General features: G+C 37.9%; 1 protein-coding gene across 1 annotated transcript in view; it reads left to right on the forward strand.

The window, feature by feature from the left end:
* The first annotated feature begins 387 nt into the window (after positions 1 to 387).
* Positions 388 to 19,997, forward strand: part of PIGK (phosphatidylinositol glycan anchor biosynthesis class K) — a 78,377-nt gene continuing 58,767 nt past the window's right edge. The window contains exons 1-4 of the mRNA XM_084872182.1: positions 388 to 526; positions 4,362 to 4,415; positions 6,067 to 6,158; positions 17,899 to 18,034. Of these exons, the coding sequence (XP_084728308.1) occupies positions 431 to 526; positions 4,362 to 4,415; positions 6,067 to 6,158; positions 17,899 to 18,034 (378 nt within the window). The 5' untranslated portion in view covers positions 388 to 430. The remainder of the gene's footprint in view (positions 527 to 4,361; positions 4,416 to 6,066; positions 6,159 to 17,898; positions 18,035 to 19,997) is intronic.

Here is a 19,997-nt window from a genome sequence, read left to right on the forward strand (position 1 = left end):
CAGCACCCACCTATCTTTCTACTTGCAAATGATCCAATCAATCATCTTTTCGTGCTAACATGCTTGCTCTTCCCACCACATCCGGCTTCATATGTTCAAAGAATTGGCAGCACTACGCAAAAAAGGAATTAGCTCCTGAGAGCTTGTGGGATCACAGGTTTGTCTTTCTCACCTTTCAAACTTGTATTTCAAACTTGTATGCCTATTTCACAATGTCCAAAATTGAAAATGCAATAAAGTCAAAGAGGTTCGATTCCCTCTCTCTTCGCCCAGAAATCCTGGGAAACTCCAGATTCGGAGAGTGGCCACAATCAGGCCACCAGGAGAGGAGGCGGGTGTCGCAAAAGCACGCAAGCCCCGCCTACCGCGCTGCTTTACGGCACCCGCCCCGCCCCCTTCCAGGTGCCTCCGGAGGCTGAAGCCGGCAAACATGGCCGCCACCTACTATTCTAGCCGGCGGGGCGTGGCTGTCCTGGCAGGGTTGCTGCTCTTGTCCCTCGGCAGCGTGGCCACTAGTCAGTTCGAGGTAGGAGTCAGGGCCCCCCGAGCGACCGGGCCCTGGGAAGACAGCGTTGTCGGCGCCGTGAGCGCCCTGCCGATTCCCGATACACCGAAGCCGAGGGAAGCCTCCCGGAGTCCCTTCGCCTCTTACTGGGCTGCCGCCGGGGATGTGGGGAGGGTGTCTCCGGGCCCGGGGCAGGACACTCGCAGTCTGTTTCAGCCTTTTTTTAAAAAAACGACTAGTGAAAAGAACCAAATTCCGGGAGAGGGGCGAGAATCCGATCCCTGGCGCCCAGGGTGCATGCCCTGCAGCTGACAGGCGAGCTCCGAGCGCAGCCCTTCCTGCTGTTACACTCAGCGCCGCTGGGACGGGAGGCGGATGGGTACCGTGTTTTGGTTTTGACTTGCAGGATGTTCTGGCCTCTTATAAAGCTTTCACTGCCCCCTCCACTCGGAGAAGAAACACCTCCCCCAGGTCTGAAGTCTAGATCTCTAGCATCATTTCCAGGCCTGCGTTTCAGGCTAGTGAAGGGGCCCGCGTAGTAGGCATTTGTCTTCTGTCTGCTACCATTTCCTAAGCCTCGCAGTGTTTCCCAAACTTTTGACTTATGTGCACCCCTTCTATAATTTTTACAATGCTGAGTACCCCTCGTACTCACGAGAACGTAGAATTAGGCGCAGCTAAGCACGGTGCAGTGCATATCCCCACCAAACTCCGGTGCAACGTGTACCCCCACCAAACTCTTCCCGTATCCCTGGGGGTACGCGTACCACACTTTGGGAAACACTGGATTGCTCCTAGGCTGGGAGCCTGGGGCTTAAAAAAAAAAAATAAGTAAATAAACACCTCCCTTGATCCCACTTTTTAATCAAAATTAAGTTCTGTGTGCTGAACTTTTAAAATTGCTTTTACCTGTTTAGTTCCACTGGCTTAATGCAATCCTGGTAATTTCCTGCCTAGACTAGTGCAATTACTGCAATTGCTTTATCTTGTTTCCCTCCAGGCTTCCAAACTCCCCTCACTTAGTTACTAGATTAGTCTTCATAAAATGTAAACCTGATCAGGTTATTCTTCTGACTGAATCTTTCCCAGTGCATGCAGAATAAAGTTAACATCATGCTCTGGCCTCTGTCTACTTTTCCAGCTTTCATATTGGAACCCATTCTGCCCACCACCTCAGTACATTGATCAGTGGACTCCAAACGTTAAAAGGATATTGAGCATGCACTTCCTCTCTCTCTCTCTCTCTCTCTCTCTCTCTCTCTCTCTCTCTCTCTCTAATGAACTGCTAATTTATATATTCAACATTTATAAAGCATATTTTTGAGGTAATATGAATATGAATAGGAGTTCTACTTTCCTCCTTTATTTTACTGGATTATCTTGTACACTTCATTTTGGATGCCATTACTCTTTTTCTTTTTTTCCTTTTGATTGTTATTGTGCTTTTTCACATTTCCATGCTTTATAACCTCCTGTTTCTTCTGTCCCTTTAGTAAGATGCAGTAAATGCATAACCTCTGTAGAACCTTCCCCTATCCCTTTTCTTTGATATTACCATTGAAATTTGTACATTAACCTTGCGTAGCATTCATCGATTATAACTCATGTAAGCTTTGTTTTATCTATTATTTCATCATTTTTCACTTGGAGTGCAATGGCTCCCTTACTAGTCCACATCAGTGGTCGGCTCATTAGTCAACAGAGCCCAATATAAACAGTACTACGATAGAAATTTCTTTTGAGAGCCAAATTTTTAAAACTTAAACTTCTTCTAATGCCACTTCTTCAAAATAGACTCGCCCAGGCCATGGTGTTTTGTGGAAGAGCCACATTCAAGGGGCCAAAGAGCTGCATGTGGCTCGCGAGCCGCAGTTTGCCGACCACTGGTCCACATCAAGTCATTCTCTTTCTTCCCTTCCCTTCAGTCTATTCTCCAGGCTACAGCCAGAATAACTTTTAAAAATGCAAATCTGATCATGTGGTCCATGTACACCTTAATATTGTTCTAAGGATAAAGGACAAAACCTCTATTATGACTCCATATACAAAGCCCTGCATACTTTGGCCCCTACCGGAACTCCCAGTTCTCTCTCTCAAACTTTTAGTTATGCTCATATTTTTTTCAGTTTCTTAACACCTTTAAGTCCCACCTGCCATTAGGGCCAATATTCCCTTTGTCTGGAACTGTCTTTCCTCTTTTCATCTTTTGGATTCTAACCCAAATGTCACTTCTCTAGGGAAACCTTCCCTTAACCTCTCTACATGATACCACCCAGATTAGGTCATTTCCCCCTTTTACACTCTTTCATGATACTGTGTATCTTACCTTGATAGAATTGATAGGTTGTCATCTGCTTAATATGTCTAGCAAATTGGATAGTAACCTCTTTGGAGGCAAGTACTCTGATTGTTTTTGCCCAACATTGTATTCTGAGCACTCAGGACAGTGACTGGTACATGGCGTACCATGAAGTGATGAGTGAATGAATGAATGAATGAATGAATGAATTACATTGTAATGTAATGTGTAGCTTGTCTTCTGTATTGAACTCGGATTCTTGAGAGAAAGCATGTTCTTCAATGACTTTTATATCACTTTATATTACATGGTATCTGGCACATAACTGGTGCTCCACCAATTATAAGTAGAATGAATGAGTAACTTTGCAGTGCCTATATTGTCTAAAAAAAATCACAAAAGAGTTTTGCTATCTCAACTTTTTCCCTAAAGTCTTAATGATCTAAGAATTTTGAAACTGGAAAGGACATCCATCTTTCATTTTCTGCTTGAGGAAAATAAAGAGCTGAATGACTTACCCTAGCCTCACAGGTGAGGGATAGGATCTGGGCTAAAACTCAGATCTTCAAATCCCTAAACCAGTGCTTTATGCACTCTGGCACATTGCTTTTTTAAAACATCTAGGTAGCTGTTGAGAATGATTAAAAATAAATGTGTGTGTGTGTGTGTGTGTGTGTGTGTGTATGTCTGTATATGCACACACACATTTGAGTGATTTTTTAAAATTTTCATTCCCCCTGAAATTTTCTTGCCAGTTGAAAATTAAAACAACTAACTTAAGTTATACAATTACTAGGTTCAAGTCACCAATCCTATTATATTCTGTGAGTCAGGTAACATCATTTTATATAAGGAGAAATGGCGATGCAGAGAAGTTAAACAGCTTTCCTAAGTTTATACAACTAATAAGTAATAGGACCCAGATTTGGATCCAGGCAGTTTAACTGTTCTAGTAATACTGCTTGGGAGCAGATCTGAGGTCATTATGGTTCATATTCATTGTTCTTTTAATATATAATAAAAATCATGTTCATTAGGTATCTGGATTCTGAGGATTTTAATGTTGCTTGCCAGCAATTACAATACAGATTCACTTTAACAGATTAGTGAAATGATACATGACAGCATGCCAGAGAATGTGCTCAATCAAATATATTGGTAAGTTCAAATGAAGTAATTGGAAGCACCCAGCGCAGAGTACGGATGAATATTGAATGAAATTTCAATGGGAAGGTTATTAATTGTTATGTTTAGAATCAAGATATGAAATAAGTCATTCACAATTAGAAGACTGAATGGAAAACTAGAAGCATATAAGGAAGAAATGAATGGAATAGAAATAAACAGTTTCTCCCTAAAATAAGGCCCCCTAACAGAAAAATAAAACTCTATCGGTCCTTCCTGGGGTCAAAAACTAGCGTCTTTATAAACTTACATAATGATGACTTATTGTTATTATAACTGTAAAAACACCATGGATCTTGACTGTCCTTTACTAGTCTTTACTCTGGGAAACATGGCTTTCTTCTAATCTTTTTGCTATTGTTTGACTGCTAGGCACAAGCAGAGCAGTTCTTTAGAAGTGGCCACACAAACAACTGGGCTGTTTTGGTAAGTAAATTCTATGAAGGTATACCATGCTATTCACTTAGATATGTGTCTGAGAAATTTTGTGTGAATCAAAATTTTGAAAATAAAATTTATTATATCATATTACAAATTGTTTCAGACAGATATTATACTATTTCTGCTCAAGTTAGGGAACCTGTAGATTCTTTGCTACTGATGGGTGGTGATTTTGTTTCTAGCTTTTTCGTTTTGGCTAATACAGGTAGTGTTATAGTGAAAATCCTTGAATACATATTTTTGCATATTGATAGGAGCTAAATCAAAAGATAAGTACATTTTCAAACTTGATGTATATTGCATATTACTTTTTAGTAGATTTATTTTAGTTTATGTTCCCATCAGTAGAATATGAGTATTCATTTTCCTGTACTTTTGCCAATTCTAGGAATTGCCAGACTTTTGGATACCTATCACTTTGATTTGTGCTTTTTAAATTATGATAGAAGTTGAGCATCTTTGAGAGTTTTATTGTCCATTTTTAATATTCTTACTCTCATCCTTTGCCTACTTTTCAAAATCGGGTTATTGTGTTATGATTGTTTCAAGTTTTTCATTTAAGTTAGGATTTTATGCTATTTTTCACATATGAAGTTTTATTTTTTTATGTAGTAAAAATTTTTAGTTTTTTTCTTATTGGATTTTAAGTTGAACATTTATTTTAATAAAAAAACTTGTAGTTCCTCTCTGTTTGCAGGGCAAGAACATTTATGCTATTCTTAAAACTATCGTACTTACACACTATTAGCAGAGGCATGTGGTAGGAGGTAGGAGGGTGCTTGATGGGTAGGTATATTAATACTTGACCCCAAATTCTGTTACTTCTTTTGAATGGATTCTCAAGAGGGCTGACTTTTGAGATAATGGCATTAGGTTTTTCTAGTTCTTTTGATATCATTTTTAGAAATCTTTTTTTTTTAATGCCATTCTACAAGGAATTTTTAAGTGTAAAACTAGTTTGCATTGTTTCTAGTTTTCTGTTCAGTTTAACAGCTTTATAGCAAACATATTATGTACATATAAAACTGTTTTGTATGTTATGTCTATTTTATAATTTTCACAACTAAAATTAGGAAGAAATCTAGAGTAAAAGAAATCTTATATAACCCAATTCTGTGATGGGATTATGCACAATTCTCTTTGATTTTAAAGAATTGACTCTTTTAGAAACAGGAACTTTTTAGAGTCACAGAAATTGAGGGTAACTAAGTTGGTTCACTATTTGATTGAATTCCCCAAAGATTTTTTTTCTCTTAAGCTGAGTGGCCTTTTTATTTAATGCTAGTTATAAAAGACCTCTCTCTCTCTCTCTATTGGTTTTATTGACAATTCTTTACGTGCTTTGCTGTTCTTAAGCCTGAGTTATGATATACTCTTTTTTTCCCTTCTTCTTCTTCTTCTTCTTTTTTTTTTTTTTTTTTTTTTTTTTTTTTTTTTTAATGTATTGGTTAGTATTTACTGCATAGCAAACCACCTTAGGACTCAATGGCTTAGAACAGCACTGTTTGTGTAATTCATTGATCATCGATATACTCTTTATTTAGGCATCTTTTTATCCTACCTACAGAGAAATAATTCTGTACCTTTGTGGTTTATTTTGATTCATAAAAATAACATATTGCTTTTAATACTTTAGGTGTGTACATCCCGTTTCTGGTTTAATTATCGACATGTTGCAAATACACTTTCTGTGTATAGGAGTGTGAAGAGGTTAGGCATTCCTGACAGGTAAGAATTCATAATAAAGAGTAACTTTGAACCTCAGTGAAAATCACTCTTAGATGATTATTATTACATTTGCATTTTTGTATTGTTTTTAAAAAAGATAAGGAAGCCAAGTATTATTATTATTATTATTATTATTATTATTATTACTGTTAGAACATACAACCATGTGTAATTTACTTAAGACCATAATGGCAAATTATGTAAAACATCAATCAATACTAAGGTAAAAATTTTGATAAAGTACAATTTTTTAGTGTCATTTATTTAATCATTAAATGCCTCAGTGTGGGGTTTTGACTGTAGACAACAAAAGACAATTCTGACTGGTTGAAGTAGAAAAGGAATTTATGGAGAGCATATTGATTAGTATGCTTCCCAAATTGATGGGAAGGCTGTAAATAGTCAGAAACAGGGAAGACTAGGTAGCAGAGAAGACATTTCTAAAAACAGACATAAAACCATTCCCGTGATAACAGTGCAGCCGTAAATTGCTAAAGTCTAGACTTAGCTACTGCATAGCTACTACCATTGCCTTGGAAACTTAATGTTGGAACTGCTGCCTGCTGCCAAAATCCAAACTTTGTTGTCCCAGCTTCTTAGTCTCTAGCTCTTAATTTAGAGCCCTTGGAAGGATGTGATATTGTCAGCATAGATGAAGTGCCCTTGTTAGTGCTCCATGGGGGTTGGTGGAGCACGAAAAACTACAGATGGCCAACAGGTCCATAAAAAGGTGCTCAATATTATTAATCATCAGGGAAATGCAAATGAAAACCATAAATGGATATCACTTCCCACTTGTTAGAATGGCTGTTATTAAAAAAGACATGATAGCAAGTATTGGCAAGGATGTGGAAAAAAGGAAACCCTTGTGCATGTTGGTGAGAATGTAAATTGGTACAGCCACTATGGAAAACAGTATGGAGGTTCCTCAAAAAATTAAGAATACTACTACTGAATCATCCAGCAATTTTACTTTTGGGTATTTACCTGAAGGAATTGAAAACACTAACTTAAAAAGATATATCTACTATCATGTTTATTGCAGTATTATTTACAATAGCCAAGACATGGAAATAAAAGACGGTATTGTATGATTACACTTATAAATGGAATCTAAAAAAAAAAGCTAAACTCAAAGATTGAGAGAACAGATATTGGTGTTGCCAGAGGTGGGATGAGTGAAATGGGTGAAGGTGATTTATAGGTATAAACTTCCAGTTATATGATTAATAAACCCTAGGGATGTAATGCATAGCATGGAGGCAAAAAAACCAAAACAAAACAAAACAAAAAAACAAACAGCAACAAAAAAATACTCTAGAGTCAGATTGCATTAGTTTAGATATTGATTCTGTTATTAAGTTAGACCAGACCACAAAGTCTAGTCTAACTTCAGAAATGGGCAGGAATTATGGGTTGACTTATGTTGCTGTTGCTTCTTGTTGCTACCAAATCAAAGAAGCAATGCAAAAGATATATGAGAGAAGGATATGAATAAGTGGCTACAGCTCCCCTCTATTTCCCTAGTTTCTCACCTTTGTGGTCCTGAGCCTGGAGAGTGAGAAACCATCCAGGTCAGAGGACTCCAGAACAGTCACTGGGGGAGCATCACATCAATTTTTTGCTGTGCCTGTAGTTTGTACTTACATGTTTTACTTCCTGCTATATCATCAGACTTTTAGTAAACCTGAGAAAGAAAGTGCTGTCTTTTAAAAAAAATCTTGGACAAATTATTGACTCTCTCTCAGCTTTAGTGCCCTTGTCTATAAAGGGAAATAATACCTGCATGGGATGAATCTACTTGGTTCATCAGTCTGGTTGGGAGTACAGACTAGATAGGAACAGTATGCTTATTAGTAGGAAAAGGAGAAAGAGCAGATGCTTGCATGAGTCATGTTAATGATAAAACACTGGGATCTGTAACATTCCACAAATTTTTAATGTTGACATATCTAAAACTATTTTTAAGTTCTATCATCTGCTAAAGCCTTATTCTTGACTTTCTGTTAAATTATGTACCATTCCAATATTTATTTTCCTGCTTTAAACTAGTTTTAGTGATTCCTTGCAATTAAGAGAGCCTGACTAAAATAAGATGTGGGTAAAGGGTTAACAACACTCTCTGCTTTTACAAAGGAATTTGACTTTTGTGCACTTTGTAACTGTTCCCTTGGGTATGTGGTAGGGGTATCCATATTGAGTAGAACTCAATTTACCTAAGCTGTCAATTTTTCTCAATTATATGGAAGTAAAGGAGAATCAAATAAGATTTTTTTTTTTTTAAACTGGCATAGATGGCACTTATTTATCTATTTATTGTTAAAGTATTCTGTTGAGAAATCAGTTGGTAGTCTAATGGGAGATTCCTTATACCTAACTTTCAATCAGCCTTTAAGAATCTTACTTTGTCATTGTTTGCCAATTTGATTATGATGTGTATTGGTGTGGGTCTTTTTGGGTTCATCTTGTTTGGGGCTCTGTATGCTTTTTGGACTTGTGTGGCCTTTTTCTTCTCAATATCAGGGAAGTTTTCAGTCATTATTTCTTCAAACAGGTTTTCTATTCCTTGCTCAGCTTTCTCTCTTTCTGACATCCCTATTATGAGATGATGTTTCATTTGGTGTTGTCCCAAAGCTCCCTTAGATTCTCCTCCTGCTTTTTAAGTTTGTTTTTACAGTTGGTGCTCTGCTTATGTGTTTTTTTTCTACCATGTCTCTAACTTGCTGATGGGGTCCTCAGCCTCTTCAATCTACTGTTGAAGCCTTCCATTGTGTTCTTTATTGCAGCTATGTAGTTGCATAGCTTTATTTCCTCTTGATTCCTTTTCATGTTGGTGACATTCTCATTCAGCTCTTTATAATTCTTAATGAGTTGTGTGTATTTGTCATCTAGACATTTGAGTATCCTTATACCCATTACTCCAAATTCTTTTTCTGACAAGTTACTTTCCTCCATTTCTTTTAATTCCTTTCGTTTCCTTTTGGGATTGTATTTTTGTCCCTCCCTTTTTTTTGCTATAATGTTTTAATTGTTCCTATGTCTTAAATCCAATTTCTTTGCTACCCAGGTTTTTTTTTTTTTGGGGGGGTGGTGCTATGTAGTTTATGATCTCAGTCGTGCAGTCCTGAGCTTGGTGATCTAGTGGAGCCCTCTACTTGATGTATGTGGGTTCTCCTGATGTAGCTGAATCTTGAATGTTAGTTTCTCATTTGTGGATGAAATCTCGTCATGGATTGTCTGGCCATGTGACTTACCCATAGCCTCGTTGTGCAAGCTGTTTTGGATGTGGTCATGGTTCTGGCTCTTGTGGTCAGGGTTGCCTGAGGTCTCACTGGTATGTGCTCACTGTGAGATGCCGGAGTCCACAGCCTGGGAGAAAGGGGTCTCCAGGCCTGAGGCTCAAGTATTGTGACTTTGGCCGGTGTTATGTCACTCTTGCTGGGGTAGTGTCACTCTGCAGCTCACTACGAGGGCCTGGAGCTCCTGACAGGTGTCCTGTAGTCTGCGGTTGAGACAGTGGGACTCTGGCCAAAGCGATCTCCCTCTGTGAATCATGAGGGTATCCAGGAGCAAGCAGCCGGGGAAATGGAAATCTCAGAGTCTGTGGCTTAAACAGTGTGACCTTTTCCGGGGAAGCAAGTCCTCAGTAACTCACTTAGGTGTCCAGGAGCAGGCAGCCGGGAGGAGGAAGCCCCTCTGCTTAGGGAGCCATGCGCCCTTGGTTGGATATGTGTGCCCAATGGTGGCTCACAGAGGCACTCAGGAGCTGCCTGCCTGAGCGACACAGTGTTTGGAGGTCGACAGCTGGGGTGGTGGAAATCCCAGTTCTTTTTGTGGAATTGTGCACCCTTGGTTAGGTACATGCTTGCCCAGTGGCAGCTCACAGAGGCACCCAGGAGCTGCCTGCCTGGGTGGAGGGATGCGGGGGTTGTCATGTGCTGGAGTGGTGTCACCCCGGTGTCTGGGGGTTGGCAGTCGGGGGAGAAGTCTGAGTTTCTGCTGCAGGAGCTGTGCGCCCTTGGAGGTGGATGTCCCGGGGTCTGCAGGTCTGTGGGCGAGGCAGCACCACTTTGTCTAGTGTGGCTGCAGGGTCCCAGGTAGTGTCCAAGGCTACTCTGGGTGGTGTTGATAATGGGTTTCAAGATGGTGTGGGCTCCGTACCCGAGCCCCGTAGCCTGGGGAGTGCCCGCCTGTCCAGGAGAGCCTGGTCTGCCAGCCCCTGATACTCATATAGGATCTAACTGTTTCTTACACACACACACACACACACACACACACACACACCACATGTTCACGCACTCCCCTTTCACCCCCTCACTCACACCTTCTACCTCACCTTTGTCTTGCCAGCTGCCATCTTGCCTTGTCCCCAAATAAGATCTTATTAGAAGATTATTCTACAACTATATTTTAGGGTTTATTCTAGGCAAATAAAATCTAACTTTATATAATTCTATTTATAATGTTATAATTAATAAAAATAGATATTCAGATATTCGAATGTTAATTTTGTGTACTGATAAAGATGGTTGTTTAGTACAGTGGTGGGCAAACTCATTAGTCAACAGAGCCAAATATCAACAGTACAACAATTGAAATATCTTTTGAGAGCCAAATTTTTTAAACTTAAACTTTTTCTAATGCCACTTCTTCAAAATAGTCTCACCCAGGCCGTGGCATTTTGTGGAAGAGCCACACTCTAGGGGCCAAAGAGCCGCATGTGGCTTGCGAGCCGCAGTTTGCGGACTACCGGTTTAGTAGATTATACTTATTTAAGAGAGTAGTTTAATAGATATTGCCTTTTTTGCATTTCATTAATTTTTTAGATGTTTAACTTTTTATTTTATTGATCTTAGAGAGAGGAAGGAAGAGGAAAACACACACACACACACACACACACACACACACACACACACACACGCACACCACACCAATGTGAAAGAAAAACATTAATCAGTTGCCTTTGCATATGCTCTGACTGAGGATCAAACCTGCAACCTAAGTATGTGTCCTGACTGGGAATCTAACTCACAAACTTTTGATGTTCAGGACCATGATCCAACCAACTGAGCTGTGGGCTAGATCAGTGGTCAGCAAACTGTGGCTCGCAAGCCACATGCAGCTCTTTGGCCCCTTGAGTGTGGCTCTTCCACAAAATACCACGGCCTGGGCAAGTCTATTTTGAAGAAGTGGCATTAGAAGAAGTTTAAGTTTAAAAAATTTGGCTATCAAAAGAAATTTCAATTGTTGTACTGTTGATATTTGGCTCTGTTGACTAATGAGTATGCCTACCACCGGGTTAGATGTTTAACTCTTGCACTAGGTTTTTACAAACTTGTGAACACTGACAAATTATTTCTTCCACAGAACTATAACTATACATTACAAGATTCTATAAATAACTAACATTAGAACACATCACCATTTGATAAATTACATAATAAATTGTCAAGTATCCAAACATTGAGTAACACTGCTCAAGAAGCTTATAAAAATTAGACATCTGCTCAGTTACTAGCAGAAACCCACTTTTAAAAACAATGTATTTTTATTGATTTTTTAAAGAGAAGAAGGGAGAAGGATGGAGAGATAGAGAAATCAATGAGAGAGAAATATTGATTGGCTGCCTCCTACAAGCCCCCTATTGGGGATTGAGCCTGAAACCCAGCCCTGTACTCTAACTAGGAATCAAACCAGTAATCTCTTGGTTCATGGGTCAATGCTCAACCACTGAGCCACACTCACTAGGCAGAAACCCACTTCTTTTTTGTAAGGGAGGTGGGAAGAGAACAGAAAAAAGAACACTTCAAACAAAAATAATAGCTGGTAAACAATATCTAATGGGTATGGAAAAAGAAGAATTTCAAAAATTTCATGATTGAGCATTGTTTTTAATTATAATAAGAAAGAATCTACCTTTAAAAATATTTACTAAAAGAGCATATTCTACATATTCTCCACAAGACAAAAGCAATATCATACTAGAAATATTTAAGAGCCATCCCATCTTCCATTGCTTTTTTAAGGCCCTACCTTTTAAGTTGCACCCAAGAATACAAATATTAAATTATCTCTAAAGCTTACTCTTTTTTGTTTGTTTGGAGACTTTAAAATGTACTTCTGTAAAACATAGGTTTTTATAATGGAAGTTTTTCCTTAACAGCACAAAATGAGATTTATAGAGAGACATTAAGTAATCAATGTATGACTCGATAAAAAAAATCTGTTGTGCAAATCTGACGTATACTGGTATGGATGTGGGAGATACAGATATAAAGTGAGTAAGCAAATAACTATAAAGGCCCTGCTTTCAATGCTTGAAATGACTGAAGAAATAAACCACATAAGAACTAGCGGATTCATGGTTTCTAGGGTTTTAGTTTTACGATACTAAACATATACAAGTTTTATACTTGATAGTTTGGTATTTCTTCTGTCTAAATTTCTTAACTATTGATAAGATTCTGGAATTCTATCTAATAAAGATGGAATATGCAAATTGATGACAACCAGTCATCAACAGTCTGGTTTGGATGGTGGTGCACCTTCATCAGAAACCATTTAAGAACAGGGACACCTTCTTTTTCCTTAAGAACAGTGTCATACATTGCTTTATATACTCTTACTCAATAACTTTGTTTAAGGTCTCATTGGATGTATTGCATATAAAAGGAAATATGGGTTTGTATGTGACTTCATGGGAGGCAGTTCATTCAAACCTTGTTAATTTAGTTACAAAAGAATTTAAAAAAATCAATACAGAAATGATGTAAAGAAACTTCAACACATTCCACTTGAAATTATCAGTTCTTTGAACTTGGGACTATTGAAAAACGAAATCAACCTCCTAGCAAGAAGCAAATCTTCAGTTCATAATATTGAGCAATAGGAATTATCCTATATAATAAAGAGGTAATATGAAAATTGATCCTCACTCCCTCACAAGATGGCTGCATATGACCAGGCTGACAGGGGGTTTAATGAGAGATGACCAAACATCTGAACAGCAGACTTTGTGGGGCAACCAGGCAGTTGGGGGTGACCATGCCAGTAGGGGGAGCAGTTGAGGGCAACTAGGCCAGCAGAGGGGGGTAGTTGAGGTGATCAGGCTGGCAGGGGGGGAAAGTTAGGGGAGATTAGGCGGGCAGGAGGGGAAGTGAGGGGTGACTAGGCGGGGGGGGAGAGGGGAGGGACCCTTTAGGAGTGACCAGGTCAGCAGGGAGGGGGCAGTTGGGGGTGACATGGCTGGCAGCGGGGGGCAGTTAGGAGCAATCAGGCCAGCATGGGGGGGGCAGTTAAGGGAGATCAGGCTGGCATGCAGAGACAGTGAGCGGTGAGGGGCGATTAGACTGGCAGGGGGGGAAGCTAGGGTGACCAGGCAGGCAGGCAGGTGAGCAATTAGGAGCCAGTGGTCCATGATTATGAGAGGGATGTCTGACTGCCGGTTTAGGCTCAATCCCTGGGCCTAAACCGGCAGTTGGACATCCTCCAAGGGGTCCCAGATTGCAGAGGGTGCAAACTGGCCTGAAGGGGGGGATTCCCCCCCCCCGCTCTGCATGAATTTCGTGCACTGAGCCTCTAGTATAATTTCTATTGCTCAATAATTATATACTAAGGAAGTGCGCTGAGACTTAATCCATCTAGGTCAGCTGAAAAATGTTGTGCATATATCTATCCAACACTTTTGTGTACAGGTTAACTGCTCTTACTTGGCTTCCTGGTGAGATAGTAATGAATTTTTACATTTCTCTTGTTCTTGTAAAGATTATGCTGTGCTTGGCTACTGCATAACCTTTACAAGAACAAGAGAAATGTCCTTCAGAAACTCCATAAATGTCTGATGACAAATAGGGAATATGTTCACTAATGGAAAATTGCAGCTTAATCATACAGTGGGTACCAAGGTGGTAGTGACATAGGTGCAATGGTTGTGGCCACAAGGCAGGAGGTCCACAGTGGTCAGTTGCAGGGTGGAGGTAGTGCAGATGATTTTGTGCATTTGGGATTCTCAAAATAAATCCACTTTTTGTCGCCAGTCACAATTCGATGCAAAAAAGACTTACAGTACTTTCATGCCATTTAGGCAACACTTTACCGATGACTTTTTGGTTTTCCATTTGTCTTTCATTCAGTTGATGTGGCACCCATTTTCCTTCCTTTAAAATCTTTCCTATTGCTTGTAAAGGATCAGAAATTGTTTGCTGATCAACATTTAATCTTTCTGCAAGTTATTTTTGAGTTTGACATGCATCTTTATCCAATAATGCTTGTAATTATTGGTCTTCAAACTCTTTCGGTTGACCTGGACGTTCTTTGTCTTTCACATCGAAATTATCACTTTTAAAGCATTTAAATCAGCTTTCACAAGTATCTTGAGATAGAGCATGTTCACCATAAGCTTCCTGAAGTATATGATAACTTTCAGCAGCACTTTTCTTTAAAATAAAGTAATGAATTAAAACCTTCAAATGCTCTTTTTTTGGCACAAAATTCGACATTTTTAAGCATAAAAATATCTATAATAGTATAACCTTCAGAAAATTTGACATATGAAGTTTTGAAGCTTGCTGTCAATATAACAAAATAGCATACATATCAAATCGCATATATATCAACATATGTGTAACTGCATCTATTGAAAAAAATCCGCATTATTAACCGACACACACACACACACACACACACACACACACATTCGTATATATGAAAAAAATCCGCATTATTAACCGGTGTGTGTGTGTGTGTGTGTGTGTGTGTGTGTATACACACACACATTTTTTTTTTTTTTATATATACGCTTATCTTCACATTCTTTTCTTTTACTGGAATGCATGATTTTAAAAAAAATGTAAAAACTACCTATGTAAATAACCACTATGTATTGTTTGTATTCAAACCCACTTTGAACTTCATATAACTTCAGTGCTCACTTTTCTTTTGGTTTTGTGTTGAGAGAAGGCCATATTACCATATGCTTTGTTTTGCAATGTAGCTTTTGCAGGGGCTTGAATAAAGTGGGAATATTGAGTCATCACACCTGATAGTATAAGATTTCCAGTCTGTAAGAATTACATACTATTATATCGATTCAATATATTTGAATGATTTTGTCTTAATTTTAATAAGATACAACTACCTATTATGTATAGGTGTGTAGTAGTATGTTTTCAGTGTAGATTGTCTAGGTCTTAATTCCAGCAGTGATTTTATACACAGTCAGTGAAGAGTTAAATAACTGCTGTGACACTAACCTGATATGCAAGTGAAAAAGACACTATGGAGTCAGGATAGATCTCATGATAAGTGGTGTTCAAAAAATATTTATTGGCTAAGATGTAGTTAAATATAAGAGCTGATGTTCTTGAAAAGTAAACAGTCTGGAAGTTATGAATTGCATTTTGTACAACATGTTTTTTTGTGAACAGACTTCTTATGTCATCAAATTATATTGTAGTGTGGATGACAAAATATAGAAAAATATGAACTGTAAAACCAGGCCTGATGTTATCTCTTTCTCCTGTTAAATATAACAGTAGTCACGTAATTTTAGCAAAAGCACATCATCCTTCAAATGGAATTAATGTTTTTAAAGTAGTATTAGTTTGGTAGTTTTATTAGTTTAATTTATAATTTTATCTTTATTTATAATTTTATAAGAACTATAAACCTAAGGAGTTTACTTTCATGTATATATGTAAGTATCATTATACAAACAATTTAACACTTGGACCAAGTGAGAAGTTTTTTCTTCTTTGAAAACAGTTCTGAATTGAACATTTTAGAAACTCTGAACAGAGTCTGTGTTTAGACTTCTGAATCTTTGAAATCCAGTCAATTTCCTGTCCAGTTATTCATTTACTATCCATAAACATAATGATTTTTAAATGATGTATTGATTATGTAAACATAGGGTTATTGTGCTTATACTGAGACTCAAAAGCATCTGTAGGAAAACCTGAAACTAATATATGTAATGTTATATATCACCGGTAATTGAAAATTAGATTTAAAAATTTTAGGAAAAATATTGATTGAATTTATAATTTGAAGCTTAAAGTATTACTTCTTTATGATATTGGCATTGAGTAAATATTGAATCTTAAACCAAAAACATGGTCTAAAGGAATACTTTTTATTTTCAGACTGAGAGTGGGAGGTCAGTTTAGTTTTGTTTAATAGTGGCTTTTAACAAAACTATATGATTAATGATAATTTAATATAAGCTAATCATCTGAAATTATTAAAAAGATAAGATATATTTTCTATTTTAAGGGAATAATTTTCATCATTTTGTGAATATGAATCAGTAACAGCTGAAGATCTGATCTTTGAATGTGGTGGAGTTGGAACCTTTTCAAAATACAAACATAGCCAATTTTCAAGAAAAATCACAATGATTCAGTTTTGAACTTTAATGTATTTGGAACATATGCAGCAGAACATTTTCTTCTTCTTATCTCCTGCCAAACGAGTTGCATATGCCAAATTAATCTTTCCCTTATGTTTGGGAAGCTCAAGTACAGGGTAGAATTAATAATTGCCTGATTCATGTCCAGCAGTTTTAATGGCAAGATAAAGGTAAGTATTTAAGAGAAATTTTGAAATTTTCTCTAAAAGAAAGTATATGCAAAAATGAAAATATTTCATTCACTCAATGAATATTAATTGAATACCTACTATATACCAGGCCATGTTACTGATTGTTACAGTCGTGAGCCAGGATAAATGAAGTCCTGCTCTCAGAGAGTTTGTAGATAAACTAATGGGGGTGGTGGTGGGAGATGATAGGGATTTCAGATTCATAAATCACCTGTATTTATAAAATACATAATGAGAATAGAGTATCTAAGCTGAGATTGAAATTATATGAAGATTTGGGAGGAGAGAAGTCTAAATTTAGTCAGTAGCCCCTGAAATGGGAAAGGCTTGGCATATTCATAGGACAGAAAGGTCAGTGTAGATGGAAGGAACATGGTGAATGGTAGCGACCAAACAAAGCTAGAGAGAGAAGAGACCACATTAATTGAGCGTTTTAGACCATGCAAGGAGTTTTGATTTTCCTCTAATTATAGTGGCAAGTTTTTGGAGAGTTTTAAGTAAGAAAGTTTAATGATTTGACTTATTTAAGGAAGATCACCCTGGTGGCTAAAAGGAGAATGGACCTTAAAAAGGTGAGAATGGAAGCAGGAAACTAGATGGGGAGCTATTCTTGTGCTGTCCAATCAAGAGATGATGGTGGGTGGTATTGGGGAGATGGAGCCAGTGAAGAGTGATTGGGTTGGAGATGTATTTCTGTGATACACTGATTGCACTTGCTTCTGGATTGCATGTTTCCATACTTAAGCATTTGTGCTTCTGACAGTCAAATTCTTTGGGATATCATAGTTTAACATGAACTGTGTAAGTCCTGAGAATGTCACATATTACTAATTTATTTTTAAATGCTTGGGGAGGACAGTGTGGTTCCTACAGCTTCCTCTTGCTATATGGCAAAAAGTTTAAATTAGTCACTTCAAGTTCTGCAGATAAATTAATGCCAGATTGCTCTAATTTCTATACTTTAAAACTTATGCTATATAAGGATATGAAAATATAATTATTTTAAATATGTAAACAATAATGATTTCAAATTATTTTTAATGAAGGAAAGAATGAAAACAGTTCCACATGACATAAAGAAAATGTGTCTGTTTTTAACTTTTTGGTTTTATTTAAATGTTTTCTGGAATTTTTTTTCTAGCCACATTGTTCTGATGCTTGCAGATGATATGGCCTGCAACCCTAGGAATCCCAAGCCAGCTACAGTATTTAGTCACAAGAATATGGAACTAAATGTCTATGGAGATGATGTGGAAGTAGATTATAGAAGTTATGAGGTAAATTTTTAATCTGGCAACAGTTTTGAAATGTATTTATTGTTATTCTTAAGCTCTAAAATAGTGGTAGAATAAAATAGTATTATTCTTTGTCTTCAAACTATGTACATAATAGTTATTGAAGCCTTGATGTAATTCTTTGGAATTCATATTAAGGAAATAATATATAAGTAAAACTATCATAACATGAATATTTTAAATATGTATTTAGGATAAAATAATTTTATCTTTGTTTTCATGAGAGTACTAGAAGCCTGGTGCATGAAGTTCCTGCACTGTGCGGGCAGGGGGTGTCCCTCAGCCTGGCCTGTGCCCTCTCGCAGTCCTGGAGCCAGGGGAGCGGGCCTAAACTGGCAGTCAGACATCCTTAGCTCTGCGTGAAGGTGGGAGAGGCTCCCGCCACCACTGCTGCACTTGCTAGCCATAAGCACGGTTTCTGGCTGAGTGGCACTCCCCCTGTGGGAGTGCACTGATCACCAGGGTGTAGCTCCTGCATTGAGCATCTGCCCCCTGGTGGTCAGTGCATGTCCTAGTGACTGGTTGTTCCGCTGTTCAGTAGATTTGCATATTAGCCTTTTTTTTTTTTTTTAATATATTTTATTGATTTTATACAGAGAGGAAGGGAGGGAGATAGAGAGTTAGAAACATTGATGAGAGAGTCATCGATCAGCTGCCTCTTGCACACCCCCCTACTGGGGATATGCCCGCAACCAAGGTATATGCCCTTGACAGGAATCGAACCCAGGACCCTTCAGTCCCCAAGCCGACGCTCTATCCATTGAGCCAAACCTGTCCCGGCTTAGCCTTATATTATATAGGATTTTAGTGAGGTTTCATATATTAACTTTCCTTTATAGTAAATGCTTTATTTGTTTTTCATATTTGATAAAAAAAATTTTTAAGTTTTATAATTTTAGTAAATATATTTATTAATTGTGGAAAAATTAAAATGACTAACAAAAACTCACCCATATTTCCACTACTTAGAGGTAACCACTTTTAATATGCTTCTAGTGTTTTTATGCGTGTATGATTAAAAATAAAAATGTAAACTTGAATAGTGGCACTATATTATATTTTCTCCCTTGAGGCATTATTTTAAATTGAATAGATTGTAGCCCAGCTGACTTGACTTAGTGGTTGAGCATTGACCTATGAACCAGGAGGTCTCAGTTCTATTCCCCATCAGGCCACATGCTCAGGTTGTGGGCTAAATCCCCAGTGTGGGGCCTACCAGAGGCAGCCAGTCAATGATTCTCTCTCATCTTTGATTTTTCTATCTCTCCCTCTGTCTTCCTCTCTGAAATTAATAATAATAAAAAAGATTGTGAATATGTTTAAAATTTGAAGTGTTCTTTGATAAAGACTTCTTTTACCAAGTTTATCAAAAGTAAGACATAATGTGCTGTGTTCCCAGAATTGTTTTGAAGCAATTTTAAAAGCATATGTATGTCCTCCCAGGCTGTAAACTCCTTGAGCAGTGGTCAGCAAACTCATTAGTCAGCAGAGCCAAATATCAACAGTACAACGATTGAAATTTCTTTCAGGAGCCAAATTTTTTAAAGTTAAAGTTCTTCTAATGCCACTTCTTCAAAATAGACTCACCCAGGCCGTGGTATTTTGTGGAATAGCCACCCTCAAGGGGCCAAAGAGCCGCATGTAGCTCGCGAGCTGTGGTTTGCCAACCACTGTCCTTGAGGACATGGCTTATGTTACTTAACTAGTGCTAAACTAGGTAAAATTGTATACTTAACTAGTGCTCTAACACAGATGTTATATACAGAGCACTAAGTTAGGTATGCAATTTTACCTATATGTTCTCAAAAATTCTAGTTTAGCACTTCTTAGTTGGGATTCAGGAATCTGTGTTTTAACAACTCCACCAGGTGATTCTCATCATGAGAGAAGGTTGGGAAACACTGTTCTGGAACATCATCATAACAATCCAATTCCTGAATTTCCT

The sequence above is a fragment of the Pipistrellus hanaki genome, assembly GCF_964339955.1.
Source record: "Pipistrellus hanaki genome assembly, chromosome: 2".
Classification (NCBI taxonomy): domain Eukaryota; kingdom Metazoa; phylum Chordata; class Mammalia; order Chiroptera; family Vespertilionidae; genus Pipistrellus; species Pipistrellus hanaki.